This window comes from Chiloscyllium plagiosum, chromosome 2 (assembly GCF_004010195.1).
Source record: "Chiloscyllium plagiosum isolate BGI_BamShark_2017 chromosome 2, ASM401019v2, whole genome shotgun sequence".
In the NCBI taxonomy this organism is placed as follows: domain Eukaryota; kingdom Metazoa; phylum Chordata; class Chondrichthyes; order Orectolobiformes; family Hemiscylliidae; genus Chiloscyllium; species Chiloscyllium plagiosum.
The window spans coordinates 25959432-25984210 of NC_057711.1; the positions used below are offsets into that span (position 1 = coordinate 25959432).

Consider the following 24779-nt stretch of genomic DNA (forward strand, 5'->3'; position numbering starts at 1 on the left):
AGACCATGTTTACTTTACCTTTCCTCCCTCCCATGTGAAATATCTGGTCATCACATAGCTGACAATCATGGCCAAGAGAGCCTTCATTTGGTGGGCAATTGATACTCAGAAAGTGTCATGAACTGGATGGTAAGCAGCACAGTGCACTGTAGATTGTCACTGTTCATCTGTTCCCCTTATAGAGTGTCTAGAATTAGGGGGGACACAGTTCAAAATGAAGCATTTCCCATTTAAATGAGGAAGAATTTCTTCTCCTGGTGGTCAGCATGAATAAAACATATCCAATGAAATTTGATGATACAATAACAGGTAGAAATATTGAAAAGAGTAAGAGGAGGCCATTTGGCCCCTTGAGACTGCTCCATTATTCAATATGACCATGGTTGATATCCAAATGAGTACCCACTTCCTCCTCATACCCTTAGATCTCTCAGTCCTAAGAACAATACCAAACTCATTTTTGAAAACATTCAATGTTTTGATCTCAACCACTTTCTGCGGCAGAGAATTCCATGGCTTGCCACACTCTGGGTGAAGAAACATCTCCTCATTTCAGTTGTAAATTGTCTACCCCCTGTCTTTAAACTGTGATCCCTGGTTGTGGACTCCCTGTTCATTGGGAACATCAAGTTACAATGTAATTTGTGAAGAGGATACAAAGGCTTGTAGATTAATAAAGAGTGGACAAAACATTGGAAGATGAAATATAAAATGGGAAAAGGTGAGGCTTGTCTATTTTATCAAGAATAATAGAAAAGCAAAATAATATATAAATAGAGCAAGACTACAGATTGCTGCACTGATGAGGGCTGTGAGTGTCTAAGTGCATTAAATACAAAAACATTAGCTTCCAGGGACAGCAAGTAATTAAAAAGGCAAATGGAATGTTTATTGCAACATTGGGGTGGGAGGCGTGGAGTCTAACAATAGAAAAGTCTTACCATAAATGTAAAGGACATCACTGAGGTTGCATCTGAAGTCCTACGTACAGTTTTACCTTCTTAAGGGGAAATACGCCTGTACTTCAGAGAAGGTTCACCTGGCTGATTCCTGGGAAGACAGGGCTGTCTTCTGAGCAAAGGTTAAGTATTTGGGAACACACTGTTTTGAAGTTAAAGGAATGAGAAGTGACTTTAGGAAGCTTGAAAACTGAGATGCTGAGAGGCGTTTTTCCCTTATAGAGTGTCTAGAGGTAGGGGGACACAGTTCAAAAGGAATCATTTCCCATTTAAATGAGGAGGAATTTCTTCACTCGGTGGACAGTAGTCTATAGAATTTTCTTCCACAGAGAGTTGCAGAACCTAGGTCATTGAATATATTCAAAGTTGCATTAAGTAAATTTTTGATCTATAACGGAGTCAAAATTTATTGGTGAGTGGAGGCAGCAAAGTTCAGTTAAAGAGGCAATCATACCAGCCATGCTCTTACTGACTGGCAGAACAGGTTTGATGGGCTGAATGGCCTACTCCTTAACCTCTCCCTGAAGATCACCTTATGAACAGTTGTAGTAATGAGAAGCTTTAACAGCAGTTGACAACAGTCTTAAAACCAAACAGGGAAAGCACATATTTAACCTGGGCACTACAAAAGTGGGCGGCACGGTGGCACAGCACCAGAAACCCGGGTTCAATTCCCACCTCAGGCGACTGACTGTGTGGAGTTTGCACGTTCTCCCCGTGTATGCGTGGGTTTCCTCCGGGTGCTCCGGTTTCCTCCCATAGTCCAAAGATGTGCAATTGGCCATGCTAAATTGCCCGTAGTGTTAGGTAAGGGGTAAATGTAGGGGTATGGGTGGGTTGTGCTTCGGCGGGTCGGTGTGGACTTGTTGGGCCGAAGGGCCTGTTTCCACACTGTCCTGTAATCTAATCTAATCTAATCTAATAATTTTAGATGTCCATTGGAAACATTGAAGGCCATTGATTGTGATCTGCTGGGAGTTAATATGCAGACATTTCATTCTGATGCATATGAACTTAGTTACATGCCACAGAGAAGCTTTTCTCATTATGTGCAGACCTGTAGCAAATATAAGAATCTGGTACAGTCAAATAATCTCCAAGCTCAAAGCTGCTTATTGTCATAGAACAGTTTCAGATTAACCTATGAAGGTGAAGGAAAAGTGATCAATCTTCTCAGTTAATAATGAAACTGGAGTTGGAATCTAATACATATGACTTTGGTGAGGTCCTTAAAGAAGTAGCAGCTTGATGCAAATATATTCAATGAAGAGCAGAGGGGTTCTGCACTGAGCCCTGGCCAACACCTACCTCTCAAACATTATCTTTCAAACAGGGGATCTGGTCACAACCTTAGTACTAAGTCTGGGACCTTGCTGTGGGCAGAAATGCTGAAACAATTCCTATATTACAACAGTTTAATTGGCTGTAATGTTTTGAATGTCTTAAGCATATGAAAGAAGCAAACTAAATTCAAATTAATTATTTATTTTTCTTATTAGTCTCTGTAGTAAGTTAGCTTAATAATATAAGGAACTTGCAGGAGCACTATGATTATAATTTTTATCTTAGCACTCCATAGTAACAGTGTTGAATTTCAATTGAACTTTTCCACTAATTAACATAGACAGGAATGGATTTAAACAAATACAGAACTCTTTAAAAGATGGATCTGGGTCCTGTTCTATTCAGATTGATTAATTCAACTTCTTATCATTTAAAATCAACAACTGAGTGCAACAATCCCTCAGATCAAGGATGATACTTATTCACAGCAAATTCCTGCATATTGTTGTCTTTTAACATAGGGACACTGCTACAACGCAGCTAACACATGGTTCTGAATGACCAGGAAACTCTCCCAGTCTTACAATGTATCATAAGGTTATCAGAAGATTGACATATCAATAGTCAACTTATCCATATTCTGACTTGCCTGCCATGGCCCTCAGGTCTTAAGGTAAATTTTGAATCCAGAATCATAGAGTCATAATTATACAGCGCAGAAATAGTCTATTCTGACCATAGTCCCAACCTAAACTAATCCCACCTGTCTGCACTTGGCCAAATCACTCCAAACATTTCTTATTCATGTGCTTATCGAAATGTCTTTTAAACATTGTAATGACACCCCATCCACCATTTCCTCTGGAAATTCATTCCACACATAAACCTCTCTGTAAAAACATTGTCCTTCATGTCCTTTTTAAAACACTCTCTTGTTAAAGATATGTCCCCTAGTTTTGAATTTTGTCACTCTAGGGAAGAGACCCTTGTCATTCACATTATCTATGGCTTCTGAGCTCAAAGTAGGAATGTTACCATTGCCTTCTATCAGATAATGTGATGCATTCCTGCTTCTCCTAGTTCCACACAAGAACTGTGTGCAGCTGCCAGCAATGTCCATAACAACCAAGTTGCTTTCTGTCCTATTTTGGATTCACCGATGTCTGATTTCTATCATTCCAAGAGCTAGTACCACAGCCTGTCATTTCTGTAATTTTTCATTAAGAGCAATGAGTAAATCATGCCACTGGAAATCTGCCCAATTTTTAAAAATTTGCCCCGAAACATTTGTTATGTTTAGATCTCAGGTGAGTTTGCAGACAGGATAACCTCAAATCTTCAAGCTTGGGGTGAGAAGGGATGAACTAGCTTCCCTTCTTTCGTCAACCTCTCCCTCAGTTAGTTGTGAAATGGTTAAAGACCTGAAAGAGGTGTTAGAGAGATAGTGGATGTATTGGTAGTCAAAAGTTATATATTCTGGAATGGTGCCTGCAGAATGGAAGGTTGCAAATATAATATTTCTATTTAAGACAAGAGAGAAAGAAAATGATAAACCAGAGATCTGCTTGATGTCAGTAGTAGGGAAAATACTAGAATTGTATAAAGGATGAAATGACTTGACACTTAGAAAACAATTATTTGATTGGGTAGAGTACATGAATTTATGAAATGGGCTTTGATAATGTCTCTCAAATTTAGTGTTTGAGGGATTGAGACAATATGCATGGATCAATATTGGTTAATAGAAAGAAACCAATAAGTAGGAATCAATAAATTCTCAGGGTGGCAGGCTGTGACTAGTGGGGTACCATAAAGATCAGTGGTGGGACCCTAGCTGTTTACAATTTCTTACAATGACTGGGATGTGGGGACTAAATGCAATATTTTCAAGTTTGCAAATGGCACAAAATCAGGCAGAAATATTAGCCAAGAGGAAGATGCAATGATGCTTCACAGGGATTTGGACAGGCTGAGTGAGTGAGCAAAAACACGGCGGATTGATCATAATGTAGGAGGAATAGAGTATTTTTTCAATGGTGAAACATCTGGAAAGTACTGGTGTCCAAACAGCAGCTCCTGGAGGCTGCTTTCACAGTTAGTGCGCAGGGAATTGAAATGTTTTTCAGTTCCCTCTGCCTTTCCTCGTGGTCAGTTTTGGAAGCTCTAAGTTGAGGCTTTCTCCTCAGCTGCACATTGACTGCCTTCACAGCACCTGAATTGTCAATCAGTGGATTGACCCTCTGACCAATTTAACCTGCCCACCCTCCCTAACTGGATGGGGAAACTGGAGATGACCTGCTTATTGATCACCTTCTGGAAGTCAGCGACTGTGATGGACCAGTAAATGGTTCTAATGGTGGAAAATATTCCTTAAGGTCCTTTAATTCTTGATCCTTCAAATCCTCAGCACAGTACCAATGAAATGGTATGATTGAATAGATATATATGGTTTACTTTGAAGAAATGTCAAACCAGTCAATAGATATGCTCAAAAGATGTTGACTGAAAGGTGGTTTGAAGACGCAATTTTGGACCTGTTTGTTTACCACACTGTGGACTAGTGGCAATTCAAGTGGCAATTAGATACAATATTTTTCATGCTGTGTATGTGGACTCATCACATCCACCTCCATTATAGCTGAGGGGGGTAATGGCTGATGGACCAGTTTCAGGATGGTTCAGCGAATGAGTAAGACGACCCACAGATCCTGAAAGAGAAACCCCAGTGGAGTAGGATGTCCTTATCCTCAAGGTAAAAGGAGTCAAACTCATCCTACTGTTTCTCTCTCATGGAGCAGCTGGTGCTATTCTGCCTGGCCTCATCCTCTCCTTCCATTCTTTCTGAAAATTATAATGGTGAACAAAGGGATGGCAGACCAATTAAATACATATTTTGGTTCTTTCTTCATGAAGGAGAACATATTACATCCCAAAAAGGTTGAGGACCACATGGTCTAGAGAAAAGGAAGAAGTGAAGGAAATCAGTATTTTTAGGAAAATGACTGTGTTGGGGAAATTGATAGGATTATCAGCTGAAAACTCTCCAGGCCTGATAATCTACATCCCAGAGTACTTGAGGAAGTGACCCTAGAAATAATGGATGCATTGATTGTTATTTTTCGCGGTTCTATAATCTCTGGAACAGTTTATATGGATTAGAGAGTAGCTAATGTAATCCCACTATCTAAAACAGCAGGTAGAGTGAAAACTGGGAATTAGACTAGTTAAGCTGACATTGGTAGTAGGGAAGGTGCTGGAGTCCATTATAAAGTATTGTCCTGTTTAACTGACACCAAGTTTTCTTACTTTGATATTTCATTTTTCCCTCAGAAAATAGTAGAAATAGGCAGTTCAGGCCTGCTCCGCCATTCAATACAACCATGGCTGATCATCCAACTCACTACCTTGTTTCTGCTTACTCTCCACACCCTTTGATCTCTTTAGCCCTAAGAACCTTTCTAAGTCCTCCACGAAAACACTCAATGTTTTGCCTTCGATCTTTTTTTGTGGTGGAGAATTCCACAGGCTGGGTGAAGAACTTTCTCTACTTCTTACTGTAAAGAGCCTATATTAGTCTTTAATTAATTTCTTCACGCACATATAGAAGCTTTTTACAATTAGCTTGTATGTTCCCGTAAGCTTACTCTGGCTCTTTATTTTCCTTTTCTTAATCAATCCCTCCTTCGCGGAAATCTAAACTGCAGCCAATCCCCAGGTCTGCTGCTTTTTTATGGTCAATTTAATGCTGCTTCCTTGGAAATAACAATGCCCCCAATTTTCCTTGTTAGTCTAATTTATTTTAGTGCCAAACAGAAAGGTACAATTGCTGCAGTTCCTCCATTCACTCTTTAAATGCTTACCACCATCATCGCTTTAACATACCCTAATTTATCACAGTCAATTTGCAACCATACCATTGCAGTTTCCTTTATTTAAATTCAGGACCCTAGCATCAGAATCAACAATGTCTTCGTGAAGAATTCTATCATATTATGGTCACTTTTCCCCAAGGGGCCTTGCACAACTAGACTGCCAATTATCCCTTCCTTATGGGTTGTCAGTTTGCTCATTGAGCTGGCAGGTTTGTTTTCAGACGTTTTGTCACCATGCTAGGTAACATCATCAGTGAGCCTCCGGTGAAGTGTTAGCATTCTGTCCCACTTTCTGTTTGTGTGTCTTGGTCTCTTACGATGGGTGATATCATTTCTAATTCTTTTTCTCAGAGATTGGTAAATGGGTCCAAATCGATGGGCTTATTGATGGAGTTCCAGTTTGAATGTCAGGCCTCTAGGAATTCCCGCGCATGTCTCTGTTTAGCCTCTCCTAGAATGGATGTGTTGCCCCAGTCAAAGTGGTGTCTTTCTTCATCTGTATGTAAGGATACTAGTGATACTGGGTCATGTCTTTTTGTAGAAAGTGAGGACTTCAGATGCTGGAGATCAGAGCTGAAAATGTGTTGCTGGAAAAGCGCAGCAGGTCAGGCAGCATCCAAGGAGAAGGAGAATCGACGTTTCGGGCATGAGCCCTTCTTCAGGAATCCTGAAAAAGGGCTCATGCCCGAAACGTCAATTCTCCTGCTCCTTGGATGCTGCCTGACCTGCTGCGCTTTTCCAGCAACACATTATCAGCTCATGTCTTTTGGTGACTAGTTGATGTTCGTGTATCCTGGTGGCTAGTTTTCTGCCTATCTATCCGATGTAGTGTTTGTTACGGTCCTTGCATGGTATATTGTAAATGACATTCATTTTGCTGGTTGTTGGTCCTTTAGGTTCATCAGGAGCTGTTTCAGTGTGTTAGTAGATTTGTGAGCTACCATGATGCAAAGAGGTCGGAGTAGTCTGGTAGGCATCTCCACGATGTCTTTGATGCATAGTAGTGTGACCAGAGTCTCTGGGCATGTTGCATCTACTTGTTTGGGTTTGTTAAGAATCAGTGGACTGTGTTTATCAGTTATCTGTTTCTTCTTGAATATGTTGTATAGGTATTTTTCTTCTGCTGCTTGTAGTTCCTGGGTGCTGCAGTGTGTTGTAGCCCATGTAAACAATGTCCTAATGCAGCTCTGTTTGTGGGTGTTGGGATGATTGTTGTTGTAGTTAAGTATCTGGTCTGTGTGTGTTGCTTTCCTGTAGATTCTGGTCTGCAGTTCTCCATTAACTGTTTGTTCCACTGTGACATCATGGAAGGGAAGTCTGTTGTTGTGCTCCTCCTCTTTTGTGAAAATTATGCCAGTAAGGATGTTGTTGATGATATTGTAGGTTTCCTCTAATTTGTTCCGTTTTGTGATGACAAAGGTAATGATAGGAATCATGAACATCAACTAGCCACCGAAAAACATGACCCTTTATCACTAGTATCCCTACATACAGATGAAGAAAGACACCACTTTACCTAACATGGTGATGAAACGTCTGAACACAAACCTGCCAGCTCAGCGAGCAAATGTACAACCTGAACCTCGACCTGATCTACAAATCTTCTCAAAATCCCTTCCTCATCACACAATATCCAATCTCAGATGGATCTCTAATTGTTTCTTACCATATTAATCCAGAAAACCATCTCGTACGCATTCTATGAATCCCTTCTCAATGGCATTGTTTCTCTAAAGAGAAAACCACTAGGAACTGTATTATCCAATGAGATACAACTGCCATCGGATTGCCACTCCATCCCTACTTACTTAACTAAAGGTGAAGCTCCATTTTTCAGACCAGGACTTTAGAATCTAGCCTCTTCAGAAATGGAGAATGACCTTCTTTTGGAGTCCTTGCTCTTGCTGCGGAATCTTCAGAGGAAGACAAATCACACTCACCTTTCTTCGACACCAGCTGTCCTAGTCTTTATTTACTCACACATGGAAAAGCTTTGGGTAGGGTGAATAGGGTGGTAGAGTGGCAGGGTACCGGAGGTGTGTAGAGTGCCAGCTGGGTAAGATGGCATGGCGGTAACGAGACAGATTTCTGGAGTCATGAGGTTGGGTCAGCGGTTCAGAAGAGTTGGAGGATGAGGGGATGATGTCGGTCAGAGGATGTCTGAGGGGAAAGGCGTCAGAAGGTCAGGGCGGTCGCAGGGGTTGGAGGATCCAGGGTGGTGAAGTGGTCAGGGGTGTCAGAGGGAAAGAGCTGAGGGTTGAGGAAGGGCGAGTTGCCAGAGGTTGGGGATGGGGAATCAGATGGTCAGTGAAGGTCAGGTAATTGGGGGAGATCAGACAATCTCAGATTGTGTTGAATTGTTAGTGGTGGGAAGCACAGGGTTAGTAAGGAGTGGGGAGGGTGAGTGGGTGAGGATAAAAGTTTGTGGTGAGTAAAGGGTGGGGTGAAAGGTCAATTGAATGGTTACCCAGGAGTTATACATGACTTTAAATTGTCTAACATTTCCTGGGGAACTATCCACATTCTCACCCCGAATTGGAAATATTCAGGCAAAGTACTGGGGAGATGGGGATTTCCCATTGAAACTGAAAATTCAGAGGCAGCTCTGCAAAGTCAGTGCTTCAGACCCTTAAGGGGGTATATGCAGTCTCTGACTATCTGGGCCTCATTTTGAGAACCACCCATTCTATGAGAAAGTGCTAACCTGCCATCTAGTGGTTGCCTTGAAATAAAGAAAATCATTAGACAACTGAAAGTGTCTAATGTGAATGATGTAAACTGCACAGTATAACAGAGTAGAGCACAGAATCAGAGTTTTCCAGTGCAGGAGGAGGCCACTCAGTCCATCACTGTCTTCACCAGCTCTCTGAGCATTTTAACATTGACAATCTTTCACCTCTTCCCCATACCCTCCACATAGTTTCTCCTGAAATAATCATCCAATTTTTTCTTGAATGCCCCAGTTGAACTTTTCTCCTCCACAATTTCAGGCAGACCCCTCACTGTGTGAAAAGATTTAATTCTCATACTTCTTCTGCAAAGCACTTTAAAAGTGTGTCTTCTGGTTAAGACCACAACATGTGGGAGGAGAGGCAGGCCATTCAGCCCCATTGAGTCTGCTTTGCCATTCAATGAGGTCATGGCTGCTCTAACAATCCTCAACTCCATTTTCCTGTATAAAGGCAGGTTGATTCCACTTCATATTATGTATTTCTAAATGCTCTGCTATTATATCACTTATAATAAATTCTAACATCTTCCCAATGACAGATATTAAGCTAATTAGCATATAGCTACTTGCTTTTTATCTCCCCTTTTTAAATAAGGGTGTTACAATTGCCACTTCCAATCCTCTAGGAATTTTCCAGAATCTAAGGGTTCCTGGAAGATTACTACTGTGGCATCCATTATATCTGTAGCCGTTTTCTTTAAAATCTTAGGCTGTAATCCATCAAGGCCATAGTTTCCTTTGTATCTTTTCTCTAATGATATTTATTGTCCCTCTTTAGCTCATTGGTTAATAGCATTCCAACAATATTAAATAATGGCCTCCACCACAAAGACTGATGCAATGGATTTATTCAGTTCCTCTGCCATTCTCTGGTTCCTCATTATTACTTTTCCAGCCTCATTTTCTAAGGAGCCTGTGTTCACTTTGAACTCTCTTTTTAAAATTATATATCAAGAAGCTCTTACGTTACTTGCTAGTTTACTCACCTCATTTATTTTGGTCATCTTTTACTGGTTTTTAAAACTTTCTCAATGCTTCATCAATGACCTTTCATCGATCATAAGGTCAAGTGGGAATGTTTGCTGATGACTGCACAATGTTCAACACCAATTGCAACTCCTCAGATACTGAAGCAGTCCATGTTCAACTGTGACAAGATCTGGACAATATCAAGGTTTGGGCTGACAAGTGCCAAGTAACACTCACATCACACAAGTGCCAGGCTACGACCATCATCAATAAGAGACAATCTAAGCAATGCCCCTTGACATGCAATGGCGTTACATCACTGAATTCCATACTATTAACATCCTGAGCTCACCACATAAACACAGTGGCTATAGGAACAGGTCAGAATACTATGGCTCCTGACTCCGTAAAGCCTATCCATCATCCACAAGATACAAGTCAGGAGTGGGATGGAATATTCCTAACTGCCTGGATGAGTGCAGCCTCAACAACATTCAAGAAGCATGACACCATCCAGGGCAAATTGGTACCACGTCCACAGGTATCCACTCCTTCCACCACCGACACTCAGTAGCAGCAGAAATTCATCAAAGATCCTCAGACAGCACTGTGACCATGACCACTTCCATCTGGAAGTACAAGGGCAGCACATACATGGGAACACCACCACCTTCAAGTTTCCCTCCAAGTCACTCACCATTCTGACTTGGAAATATACCACCTTTCCTTCACTGTCGCTGGGTCAAAATTCTCTCTCAAAGGGTATTGTGGGACAACCCAAAACAGGTGGACACAGCAGTTCGAGAAAGCAGCTCACCATCACCGAAACAAGGGCCTCTAGGGATACGCAATAAATTCTGGCCAGCCAGTGATGCCCAAATCCCACAAATGAATTAAAATAAAATCTGGCTTTTTGGCAGTCTTTGCCACGTTGTATCTTTTTTTCCATCCAACTGGATGCTCCCTTTAATTTACTTGGTTCTCACTTTATTTGCAAGTGTGAATAGTTTCTGCCTATCTACTCTGTCTAAACCCCTCGTAATTTTGAAAGCTTCTATCAAATCTCTTCCTAACTTCATTCCAAGGGAAATAGTTCCAATTTCTTCAATCTTTCCTCATCATAGAAGTTCTCATCTTTGGAACCATTCTTGGAAACAGCTTCTGAATTCTCTCCAATGTGTTCATATCCATTGTATGGTGCCCAGACTGTACATAGTACTCCAGTTGAGATCGAACCTGTGCCTTATATAAGTGGATCGTAACTTGTCCGCTCTTGCATTCAATGCCTCCATTAATGAAGCTAGATTGCTCTGTACCTGACACCTTTTATAAGAGAATAAACCCTTTATGTTATGTCACCTCTCTATGCTCTTTGTACGTAAGTGTATCACCTCACTGCATTGAACATCATCTGCCACTTACCTCCCCAGTCCACTCATGTGGCAATGTCCTTTTGAAGTTGTACACTGTCCTCCTCACAATATATAATTCTCCCAGTTTCATGTCATCCGCAAACTTTGAAATTGCTCACTGCACACTAAGATCTTGATCATTTATAAGTATAAGAAAAAGCAAGGGTCTCAATATCGATCCCTGGGGAACTCCATCACAAAACTTTCTTGCAGCCTGAAAATACCTACTGAACATTATTCACTGCTTCTTATTCCTCGGACAATTTTATACCCATGTTGCTCCTGCCCCTTTTAATCCTCGATCTATAGCTTTTCTCACATATCTGTTGTGCATGCTGCATTGAATTTTTTTAATGGATGTAAATATAAAATGGTAATGAATCTATTAGCTCATGGAAATTAATTCCTCAAAACCATACAATACAAAATTCTCAAAGCATTTTTCTGACTCTGCTATTTACACCCCTCTAATGAACAGTATAATGTGAAATATGAAATACACACATTTAATAATATTTTGAAATGTTCCAGAGAAGTTGGAGGATTGGAACACTGCAGTTTGCATTCTGAAGGAAAGCAGATAAGGATTAGCATTAAAGATACTCATAAATGACTCCTATGACAATGAATTCATCCAGAGATTTGAACATGTAATCTAGCTGACATTCTAGTGCGGCACTGAAGGACTGCTGCACCCTTGGATGAGACACTGAAACAAGGCCCTGTCTGTTCTCTCAGGCAGATAGCCAAGATCACATGGCATTCTTTGAAGCAGTGTGGTGGTCTTATCCCTGAGGTGCTGACCAGTATTTATCACTCAACAATGACATCAAAACAGATTATTTGGTCATTATCATATCGCTGTTCGTGGGTGCTTCCAGTGTGCAAATTGGATGGTACGTTTCCTAGATTGTAACAGAGGTGACAGTTCAAATGACTTCAATGGCTGTCAGTTGCTTTGAGAGACTCCGATATTGTAAAAGATATGGTATAAATACAAGGTTTCCTCTCCTTTTTCAATTGTCACAGCTCCTTGCCTCCATATCACTGATCATTTTCTTTACAGGTAGCTGCCAGAAGACTGCAACTTTAGAGGTTTATGGGCATCGTACATGAGTAGACTTCTCCCTGTTCACATTTCAGCAGATCCATGTAAGTGTCACAGTGGGAAAAATATTACTGTCACTCACTGAAATTGTATAATTCTTTCCATCTCTTTTCAAAAATATTGAATATGCTTCAGTTTTTGTTAAACATGATCATCAAAGTGTACCTGCTCTCAATGGCAGCTCGGAATTCCTGTTGACTGATGATATTCCTTCCTAGTTTGTCAATTTTGCTGTAATTTAGAAAGAGCAAATTAAGTGAGATTGCAAAGGTATATTTTTAAATTACCTTTTGAAACTGTACAATGTTAAAACTCTTGAATGTATCAAAATAAAGCTGCATGAATGGTGCTGAGGAGGAAGTAGGGAGAGCGTGAAGTTCCCGGGAATAATGATCACCAACAATCTGTCCTGGTCCACCTACACTACGGTCAAGAAAGCACAGCCATGCCTCTACTTCCTTAGAGTGCTAAGGAGATTTGGCGTGCCCATAAAGACTGACAATTCTTTATAGATGCACCATAGAAAGCATCCCATCTGGATACATCACAGTGTGGTATGGCAACTGCTGTTCCCAAGAATGATAGAAACCACAGAGATGTGAACACAGCCCAGTCCATCACACAGGCTAGTCTCCCATCCATTGACTTCATCTACATTTCCTGCTGCATTGGGAAAGCAACCAACATACTCAAAGATACCTGCCACCCCAGTTATACTCTCTTCCACCCTCTTCTTTCAGGCAGAAGATATAAAAGTTTGTATACATGTACAAACAGATTCAAGTACAGCTTCTTCCCTGCTGTTATCAGACTTTTGAATGGACCTCTCTCTGCACCTTCTCGGCAGCTGTAACATTATATCCTGCACTCTGTTCTGTTACCCTGATGCGCTTGAATAATATGATCTGCCTGTAAAGCATGTAAGACAACACTTCTCACTGAACCTCCGTACACATGAAAACAATATATCAAATCAAAATAATTTTTCTAAAAAGAAACAGATTGCCCATAGTGTTAGGTGTATTAGTCAGGGGTAAGTGTAGGGGAATGGGTCTGGGTGGGTCGGTGTGGACTTGCTGGGCCGAAGGGCCTGTTTCCATGTTGTAGGTAATCTAATCTAGTCTGATCAGATGCTATATTGCACTGATTGATAGAAGATTTTCTGTTTGGCAATATGTAAATGAATTTGAACAGAAATTTGTACTATTTTACATTTTATAAAACTAGCACAATCTTAAATTTAACCTGTATTAAGATTTCCAAATTGTGCCCAGATGCCAACTCAATCCCAATGTATATTTCAAGTAATGAAAGGTTACACAGCTGTGTAAAGTCTGGTTCACTGGGGCATAACATTCAAGACCTTGTTGAAATATGATTCTAATGTGAGTTGTTGATGGGATGGATGCGGAAGGGATATTTCCCATTGTAGAAGAGACTAGAATGAGGGGACACAGTTTCTAAATCTAGTTTTTCCCATGAGAGAAAATGAGGAGAAATTCTCTGTCTCAGAGGGCCATGAGGTTTTGGAACTTTATTCCCCAAAGAGCCACTGTGGCAGGGTTTTGAATATTTTAAAGGTACAAGTAGGTTACTTCTTGAAGAAAACCAAAACAGCTGAATCTGGCCCCCTGTTTCCCATTCCAAGGGCAGAGAGAGGAATCAGTAATGCAAGTTAAAAATGAGGGATAAGGAAACAATTTCAGGTTAAAAGAAATGATGTGAAAGATTTTTGTTTCTAATCACAATTAGAAGTCAATAATAAAAATAAACTAAAAGAAAATAAAATTAAAATCCACATCAGTCTCAAATTAGCAAAGCTATTTGAATTTATTTCAGTAGAAACACATCATGAATTAGAGCTATAAATGGATCCAAATGTCATCTTGATACACTTTACCAACTTGGTCTCTAGCTTGGATTTTACTTTGCTGTAATTTCAATGTGGCTGAGTACTCTAGTGTAAGACAAGCAAATTTCTAAAATAATTTCCAAGTTATGGTACTTTACAGATATGAATATCAGATGAAACTTTGGGAAGGCTGCAAAATATTACTCCAACTGCTGAAGTGTGAAGCTTAGACAGCATATACTATATTAGCTGTTTTGTTAAATCCTCGGACAGGAAGGGAAATAGCATACAAACATTTTTTTAAAAAACAGCAAATAGGGTCAAAAGGGAAAAATGACAATAAATGCAAAATCAATAGTGCTTTATTTAAATGCACATATATTCAGAATAGAATAAGTGAATTACCAGCACAAATAAAGGTTAATGTGTATGAACTTATAGTATTATGGAAACATGGTTTAAAGGAGATTAAAGCTGGAATGAAATATTCAGGGTATGTAACTTTTCAAAAGGACAGGCAGGGAGGAAAAGGTGGTGGGGTGGCTTGTGGGTTTGAAGTGAAATAAGTAAGATAGCAAGGAATTATTTTAGATCAGAAGATGTAGAATCCATAGGGGAACGAGATAAGAAATAAGGGGTGTTAATAACAAATAACAGACACTGGTGAGAGTAGTCGATAGGCCCATAACAGTAACTGTATTATTGCACAGAGAATAAATCAGGAGATGATAAGGGCATATAAATAAGCAATATATTAATCATGGTGACTTTAATATTCATGTAAACTGAGATAACCAAATTGGCAAAGATACTACAAAGAAGAATTCATAGAGTGTATTCAGGACAGTTTCCTCAAATACGATGTTGTCCCTCCAATCAGAGATCGGGTTACTTTACATTCAATAATGTGTAATGAAGCAAGCTTAATAAATGACGTCAGAATAAAAGATCCCCCACAACACAGTGATGAAAGTGTGGTGCAATTTAGCATTCACTTTGAGAATGAGAAATTTGGGTTTTAAAAAATTGTGCAAAGTTTAAATAAAGGTGATTGCAAGGGTCTGAGGGCAGAGTTAGCTGGAACAGACTAGAAAATGTGTTTGACAGAAAATACAATTGATAAACAATGGCCTACCTTTATGAAAATGGGTAATGTCTCACAACAATGACATATTCCAGGATATAGGAAGAAGGATACTCAAAACCAACCAGGGTTAACAAAGGAAGTTAATGATAATATGAAGTTGAAACAAAAAACATACTGTGGCAAAGATTTGTGATAAGCAAGAGGATTGAGAAAGTTAAAAAAGCACCAAAAGATGACAAAAATAACAAAGATGGAAAAAAGTAAACTTGATGTTAAACTAGCGAGTAATGTAAAAATAGACTCTAAGAGCTTCTTAAATATATAAAAAAGAGAGGTCTAAATGAATATTCTCCCTTAGAGAATGAGCTGGGGAAATAATAAGTAAAATTCTGCTGCTGTTGATTTCCCATAGCATCTCATGGATGCCCAGTCTTGAGTAGCAAGATGTGTCCAACATAATGCAACACTGTGGAGGTTATTCTCAATGTGAAGGTGGGTTTTTTTTCTCCTCTAGTTGATCACAAATCTTCGCCACAGTTACTGATACTATCATGGATAGATGTATCTACAGCAGACAGATTAGTAAGGATGAGGTCAAGTATGTTTTTCCCTCTTGCTGGTTCCCTCACCACTTGCTTCAGACCCAGTCTAGTATTATGTCCTTTGGGACCTGACCAGCTAGCCCTAACCTGGGAGAACCAGGAAATGGCAAAGGAGTTGAATAAATATTTGCATCAGTTGTTGTGGTAGAAGACACTAATATCATTTCAAAAATTTTTTAAAAATTAGTTCAGGTGAGTAAGAAGCAAATACAGCAAGTATCACTAGAGAAAAAGTACCAGAAAAATGAATGGGGCTAAAGGCCAATTAGCCTCTGGTCCTGATAGGCTGCATCCTAGGATATTAAAGGAAAGTAGTTACAGCGATAGTGGATACACTGGTAGTAATCTTTTGAGAATCGCTAGATTTGTAAAGTCCCAGAGAATTGGAAAAGTACTAAAGTAACACCGTTGTTGAAACAGGAAGAAAGGTAAGAAACTTATAGGCCAATTAGCTTAGCATGTTATTTGGAAATTTTCTAGAGTCAATTATAAAGGATATAACAGCACAGCACTTAATAATATATTATACAATCAAGTGGACTCAGTAGGGCTTCATTACTGCCAAAGTTGATATGCATTTTTTGAGGTGGTAACAAGCAGGATAAAAAAATGGCAACTAGTAAAAGCAATATATTTAGATTTCTAAAAGACATTCGATATGATACCATATGTAAGGCTACTTAATAAGAACAGAGCCCATTGTTTTAGAGATAGTATATTAGCATGGATAGAAGATTGGCAAACTAATAACAGATAGAGAATTGGGATAGGCCACAAGTAGGAACAGAAGTAGGCCATTCAACCCATCTAGTCTTCTGTGCCATTCAATGAGACCATGCTGATCTGATAATCCTCAACTCTACTTACCTGCCTTTTCCCCACTATCTTTGATTCCCTTACTGGTTAAATAATCTGTCTATCTCAGCCTTCAAATGCTAAACAACCAGCCTCAACTGTCCTTTATGGTATAGAATTCCATAGATTCACTATCCTCTGAAAGAAGACATTCTTGGTCACTTCTGTCATAAATATGGAACACCTTACTCAGAGATTAGTCTCTCTGGTCCTAGACTCACCCACAAGGAAAAACAACCTTCCCCCATCTACACTGTCAATCCACCCAGAGAATCTTATACTTTTCAACAAAGTAGTCTCTCAAACCTACTCAAACCCTCCTCATAAGATGGTACCACATACCTGAAATCAGCCTCGACTATAGGAAATAGGAACAGGAGTAAGCTGTTCAGCCTCTCAACCATGCTCTGCCTTTCAATAGGATCCCACATTCCTCACGTCTATTTTCCTGCATTTCACCTTTTCCTTGTAATCCTTGATTCCCTTATTGATCAAGAATCCGTCTGTCTCAACCTTAAACAGACACAAGGACTCTTCCCCCATAGCTCTCCGTGACAAGGCGTTCCAAAGAGTCACAACTCTTTGAGAGAACAATTTCCTCCTCATCTCTGTCTTAAATTGGAACCCCTTTATTCTGAGACTATGCCCCCTGGTCCAGACCCTCCCATGAGGGAAACATTCTCTCAGCATTTACCCTGTCAAACATCTTAAGAATCCTATATGTTTCAATGAAATCACCTCTTAATTGTAAGTAAGTACCTGTTTAGCCTTTCCTCATAAGACAATCTCTCCATACCAGGGATCATCCTGGTGAAGCTTTTCCAAACTACTTCCAATTAATAGATATCTTTCTTAAAATAAGGCTTCAGGTTAAACATGGACAAGGAAACCTCCTGCTAATTATCATATACTGTCCTCCCATGGCTGATGAATCGGTACTCCTCCAAGTTTAACAACACTTGGATGAAGCACGGAGGGTGGCAAGGGTGCAAAATACACTCTGGGTGGGGACTTTCAATGTCCAGCAAGAATATGCTCGGTGGCAGCACTACTTATTGAGCTGACCGGGTCCAAAAAGACATAACTGCTAGACTGGGTCTGTGGCAGGTGGTGAGGGAACCAATAAGAGGGAAACATATACTGCAGATGCATCTGTCCATGACAGTATCAGTAAGAATCTTCATGGAGATGAAATCCTGCCTTCACATTGAGAATAACCTCCATGGTGTAGATTGAAGTGGGATACAGCTACCAACTCAAGACTGGGCAACCATAAGGCACTGTGGGCAATCAACAGCAGCAGAATTGTACTCCAGCACAATGTGTTGAGACAGTTATGAGATGTGTTTTATGAAGCAAGATTGGTACAGAGGCACCAAGCAATCTACTCAAAGCCAATAAAGTAAAGATGGAACAATAGAAGCAGCCTGAATGGGTAGGGTCACGCCCACACGGAACCAGGAATTTTAGGTTTTAGCTTTCTGCAGTTGCTGGAATGTTGAAGCTGGATGTGCAAACTCTTATTCCTCTCTCTGTTACAGCTAAAAGCTGGGATTCTCTTCCTCTAGAATTGCATGCGAGACAATCTATTTTGCTGAATTTACCTTTGCCAAGGATGTGTTTTGGGGTGTTACTATATTGGAACAGTTAATTAGTTTTAGTTAATGTATTTATATCATTTTGTTAAGCAATTTGATAGCTATAATTAAGCCAAATTTTTTCTTTTATTTTTATTTTGTCTATAATACCAAGGTGGGCCCAGTGGTGAAGAAATAGTGCCTAAAGAGTGACACCTCCTACATTGGTGAGTCCGCTGCAGCAGCAAGGTGGTGGAGGAGGGGTAAAGGCACACGTGTCATTGGTGAGCTGGAATAAAGACAGAGTATGGAATAAAGACAGAGTCTCTTTCAGCTATATCTTTTTATTCTTAAACTGTTTAAAATAGTGCCAAATTGTGGCGACAGTTGAAGTTTTTCCATTGTATTTTATTGTATTATTCATTTTAAAATGCAAGTGACAATAAATCATTCAATTCAATTCACTTGCTGTTCTTGCCATTAGCCAATTCTCTATCCATGCCAAGACCATGGGTTCTCATCTTATGACTTAACCATTTGTAATATAATTTGTTGAATGTCTTCTGAAAGTTCAAATACAACACAACTACTGGTTCCCCTCTAAGTACTGTGGTTGAGACTTCCTCAAAAAATTCTAATAAATTACTCAGACACAATTTCCCTCTCGTGAAGCCATGCTGACTCTGCTTGATTAGAACATTTGGAAAATCATATTCCAATCAAGTGTGCTTTCTCAATAATTGATTCCAACATTTTTCCAACAATTGATATCAGGCTAATCCGCCTAGTTATGCACCTTTTGCCTCCCTGCCTTTTTGAATAGGGCTGCCACATTTGCAGTTTTCCAATCTCTGGTACTTTTCCAGAATCCACGGATTTTGGAAAATTACATCTAGTGCATGTAGCTACTTCTTTGAGAACCCTAGGATGTAAGCCATCAGGGCCAGGGGAGCTATTTGCCTTTCGTCCCATTGGTTTAATACTAATTGTCTAATACAACCTCTCTAGTAATGGTGATGGTACTTAATTCCTTCACCATATTCAACTGAACCTTTCCTGGATGCCACTAATGCCAGTGTCTGTTTCCTTAGCTAAGGGGACCCAAAACTATTTACAGCATTCCATCTGTGGTCTGATTAGTGCCCTGTACAGTTTCAGGAAAGCTTCCCTACTTTTATATTCCATTCCTTTTGAAATAAAATCCAACATTGCATTTGCCTTCCCTATTACCAATTGAACTTGGATGCTAGTTTTCTTTTTGTGATGCGTGGACATCAACTCTCAAATCCCTCTTCTGTTGCTTTCTGCCATCATTCTCAATTTAAATAATATCTAAATTAGTAGCTCCTCTACTGTTCCTGCCAAAGTGCATGACCTCATATTTTTCCATCTGCCAAGTTTTCTCCTAGTTGCTTACCTTGTCTATATCATTCTGCAGTCTCTGTGTCATCCTCACCATTTGCCTTCCCACTTGTTTTTGTCATTTGTCAAATTCTTTGCAGTACATTCACTTTCCTTGTCCGTGTTAATAATACATTTCATGAATAATTGTGGCCCCAGCACGATTCCTGCGGCACACCATTGGTCCCAGGTTACCATCCTGAGAATGCCCACCTCATCTTAACTCTCCATCTTCTTAACCAATTCTTTAACCATGGACAAGAGAGGCATTTTCAGGATGGCAACCTGTAACAATTGGATTGCCATTTGGGCTCACTGCTGGGGCCACAATTATTTGCAATATTTAATGACTTAGATGATACAAGTGGTTGTACTACTGTCAAATTTGCAGATGACAAAAATTAGATAGGAAGTAATGATGGATGACACACAGTTTATAGAGAGATCCAGACAGGTTAAGTGAGTTGGCAAAACTGAAACGTGAGATATTACACTTTGGCAGGAAGAATAGAGGAGCTGAGTATTATTTAAATGGAGAAAAATTGCAAAAAGCTGCCGCACTGAGGGATTTAAGGTTCTCATGCATCAATCAAAGCCTGCAACAAGTTCAGCAGGTAATAGTGGATTGTTGGCCTTAATCTCAAAGGGAATAGAGTACCAAAATAGGGAACTTGCTCAAAATCCATAGTTAGACCACACTTGGAATACTGAGAACAATTTTGGCCCCCTTACTTAAGGAAAGATATACTGCCTTTGCAGATAGTCCAGAGAAGGTTCGCTATATTGATCCTGGGATTTTGTTATGAGGAGAGGTTTGGCCTATCCTCATTGGAATTTAGAAGAATGAACCTTTAGATGAAAGGTAATCTCATTGAAATATATCAGATTCTTCAGCTTAACAGAATACATGCCGAGAGCTTGTTTTCTCTTGTGGGAGAATTTAGGACCAGAGGGCATAATCTCAAAATAAGGAGTCACCCACTTAAGACAAAGATGATGAGGAGGATAAAAGCAAAATAGTGGATGCTGGAAATCTGAATTAAGGGATGAAGAAGAATTTATTTTCTCAGAGGGTTGTGAATCTATGGAATTATTAACTGCAGAGGGCTGGAGAAGCTGGGTCATTAAGTATATTCAAGGCTGAGATAGACAGATTTGTAATCATAACGAGAATCGATGATTATGGGGACAAGGCAGGAAAGTGCAGTAGAGAATTAACAGATCAAAACAGACTCAATGGGCCGAAGCCTTAACTCAGCTCCTATACCTTATAACGTTAAGCTAGTGCTGTGAAAATTCTGAGAATTTGTGAAATTGCTTCCTGGAAATTATAAAAAATGCATTACCTTCAGCCTCATTTTATAAAACACTTAATGCATTTACCTAATATGTGGATGCACTGAGCTACATATTCTTTAACATGTGCAGATACACTTGAACTGGCAAAAGGGTTAAATGAGTTTTCAAAGCAATGAAGAGAAATTATGCACTTACTGAAAGGTGGCTAATAGGGCCAGGAAGTCTGACTGAAAGAGCCTTGTCAGTTTTGCTTCAATTGCAGTTACTGTGGAGCACAGACTGACACTCCCTTCACAGTTGAACCTAGAAATAAAGTATATATTTTATAAATCAAACAAAATCAGTAAAGTAGTAAAACTGTTCATTTATTCCATTAAAATATTGAGCAGATGTGCAGCTTCTTGAAAAGTAGAAATTCATCTTTCACCATATTCCTAGTATGGATGGAATTCCTGGATGGAATTCCTCATATGGATTGACAACCAATCATAACTGCAATTCTGATCCACATATCAAGTGTACAGATATTTTCACAGTTTCTAGAAATATGATTTTTTGCACAAATGTAAGAAAGACAAATGTAGGAAATGCTTCAATTTTTCACTGGGGCCACTATCTGAAAATATTCCTGCAGAATTAATGTTGGAATACTACAGTACTATTTCAGAAGATGTGATGGTGTAGAGGTAATATCACTGGGCTAGTAATCCAGAACCCTGACTAATATTCTGGGGATATAGGCTTGAATTTCACATTGGCAGATGGTGAAATCTGAATTCAATAAAAGTCTAAATTAAAGTGAAACAGCCGAATGGTGAATGTGCAACCACTGTCCATTGTTGTAAAAAAAATCTGTTGACTCCAGACCCACAGCAATATGGTTGTCTCTTAACTGGGTAATTAGGGATGGATAATAAATGCTGGTCTAGTCAGTGGTCCCGACATCCCATAAATGAATAAGGAAAATATTGGGAGGCATCGCTTGCTCTTAGGTTTAGAACAGTTGTTAGTCATTGATATCAATTTACTTAATGAGTGATCCACTCCATACCCAGTCTGACTATTGATAATATCCTGGAGTTGGTCTGTTGTTCTGATACTAAATTATGATTGAAGTAATGATATAAGAGTCGTTAATTCAAAAAGATATGTTGAATGATTGTGAAGTGTTTTGGGATGACCTTTCTGCCTGAAGAAAAAAAAATGCATTTAAACAACCTTAGGACATCTCAAAGCACTTTACAATCAATGACATGCAGTTTAAATGTAAGCACCATTGTAATGTACAAAATGGGGCAGTCAAATTAGGTACAACTGGGGCAGATAGTGGCACAGTGGTAATCTCACTAGGGTAGTAGAAGCCCTTGTTAATACTCTGGGTTCAAATCACACCACAAGTAAATATAGAGGCAAATTCCTGTAATAATTGTAATGAATAAATCTGAAATTAAGTGCTAGCCTCAGTAATGATGAATACAAAGCTGCCATCAATTGTCACAAACCCAATCCCATTCAGCAAAGCCCTTTAGGGAAGGCGATCTCCGTCTTTACCACCCTGGCTGAAATGTAACTCCAGACCCATTGTGGTTCACTTGTAACTAAAGTGGCTGAGCAAGCCCCTCTTTCTCAAATGCAATTAACAATCCATATCCTATGAAATGTTTTCTTAAGTGAAGTTGATATGGGAACAAGTATTGACTAAACTCTGGGAAGAACTCTCTATTTTTCCTCAAATGGGTGCCATGGTATCTTTTACATGTACTTGAGGTTGAAAGCGGAACATCAATTTTATATCTCATTAAAAGGTGGCATCACAGAATGTGCAGCTGCCTCAGTCCTGAAGTGTCAGTCTACAGTATGTTCTAAAGCTTCTGAAGCGAGACTTGAAACTTCTGATTCAAAGGCAAGAGTGTGATAACTGAGAGAAAGTTACTTGCATGTGCTGTGGGGTTGGTTAACCCAGTTATCTGGGTGGCTAGCAAGTGATGCTAACAGCAGCAGATCCAGTTCCTGTAATGGCTGAAATCACCACAAAGGTCCTGCCTTCTCAATGTCACCCCTTGCCTGAGGAGACGTGACCTGCAGGTTAAACTCAGTACCAGCCATCTCTTGCTAATGACAGAGCCTCCCTCACTGCGGCAATTTCACTGTTACCTGTAAGAATCAATATGAAATGCATTTGGATGCCAAACAATGCTCTGAGGATCTATATGTTGCAGTGGGAACTGAAAAGGAGGCTGTTACCTCCATTGTGAGATGGCTATTTTCATGTTGTGAGTTCAAATCCCACTTGAGTCTGAATCTAAATGGGCATTATCTAAATGGACAAGAATGTATTACTAAAAGGCATTATAATAAAAGATGTCAGAGATACTAAACAAAAACTCAATTTAACAGCTAAACTGTCTGAACAGCTCCCGTGGCACTATTTAAGCAATCCCCCCTCTCAAGCAAAAATGCAAGCCACAAATGAACTAGACAGGGAGAGGTGTGCAAGGTTAAAGATAATGGCCTGGATTTCCATCTTCAAAGATTGCAGCAGGAGTTAGGAAATGTCCTGGTTCAATGCAACTGCCCACAGTCCAGGAGGGTAGGTGTTAACAGGAATTGAACACATTGACCCCATAAAGAATTTGGAGGCTGTCACAGATGCTGCCAGCCTTGAGGGGAAGCAGCCTAATGGTCCAGCTCGGTGCTCTGAAAATTCATCCCAGCTCTCTAGCTCTCACCCACTCTCCACCCAAACCATAAAGCCTCTCATTGTCTCTGTACTAATGTATGCTGCTCTACTCATTTCCATGGGCTCTCATGCCCTCCATAAAAAGGTATGGCACTTCCATGCTAATTCACCCATTATACATTCTGCATATAATTAATAAATGCTATCGTTGACAGTAGATTGTGTCAAAAACTGCTAAAAAGTCAATCTTTCATAACTTGTAATTTTTTTGAAAAAAAATGCTACTTCCATTCAGGTCAATAATGGTGTCAATCAGCCAGGTCTTTTAAAGTGTCAATAGCAATAACTGCAAGTACTTGAAATCCCATTATCATAGAATCCCTACAGTGTGGAAACAGGCCATTTGGTCCAACAAGTCCACAATGACCCTACGAAGAGTATCCCACCCAGACCCATTCCCCTACCCTACTACACAACATTTCCCCAGACTAATGCACCTAACCTATACATCCCTGAACACTATGGGCAATTTAACATGGCCAATTCAACTAAGCTGCACATCTCTGGACTGTGAGAGGAACCCGGAGCACCCGGAGGAAACCCAGGCAGACACAGGGAGGGTGTGCAAATTCCAAACAGACAGTTGCCTGAGGCTAGAATTGAACCTGGGTCCTCAGTACCGTGAGGCAGCAGTGCTACCCACTGAGCCACTGTTCCACCCCTTAAGATCCTCCTCATCAGGGAATTGAACCCGGTCTCCCGCGTGACAGACAGGGATACTAACCACTATATGAACGAGTAAATCGCAAACGAGGGCGCGTGTGGGATCTTATGTAAATAAATATCGTACTATTGATAGATTAGAAATCCAAAGTTGTCAATCAAGAAATGTTTTCTCTGAGGCACAGCTATTTCAACACTCTAATGGATGTCTGAACTCTCAGCCAAGAATGCATCATTGTTAATGCAGAGGTGCCTCCCAGAGGTTCATTGTCGGAGATGATTTTTCTTAACTGTGACTGAGTTCTTGTCTACCTGTTTGTGCAGATATTAAAGACCCAGGTATATGCCTCAAAGAAGAATAGGGACTC

The 24779-nt window shown here is 39.9% G+C and overlaps 1 protein-coding gene across 1 annotated transcript in view; it reads right to left on the reverse strand.

Annotated features, from left to right (window-relative positions):
• The window catches only part of si:ch211-197n1.2 (EF-hand calcium-binding domain-containing protein 6), an 88969-nt gene that overhangs the window by 34138 nt on the left and 30052 nt on the right, over positions 1-24779 (reverse strand). The window contains exons 10-11 of the mRNA XM_043705826.1: positions 21204-21311; positions 12501-12566 (exon numbers count right to left, since the gene is read on the reverse strand). Coding sequence (XP_043561761.1) covers positions 12501-12566; positions 21204-21311 — 174 coding nt within the window. The remainder of the gene's footprint in view (positions 1-12500; positions 12567-21203; positions 21312-24779) is intronic.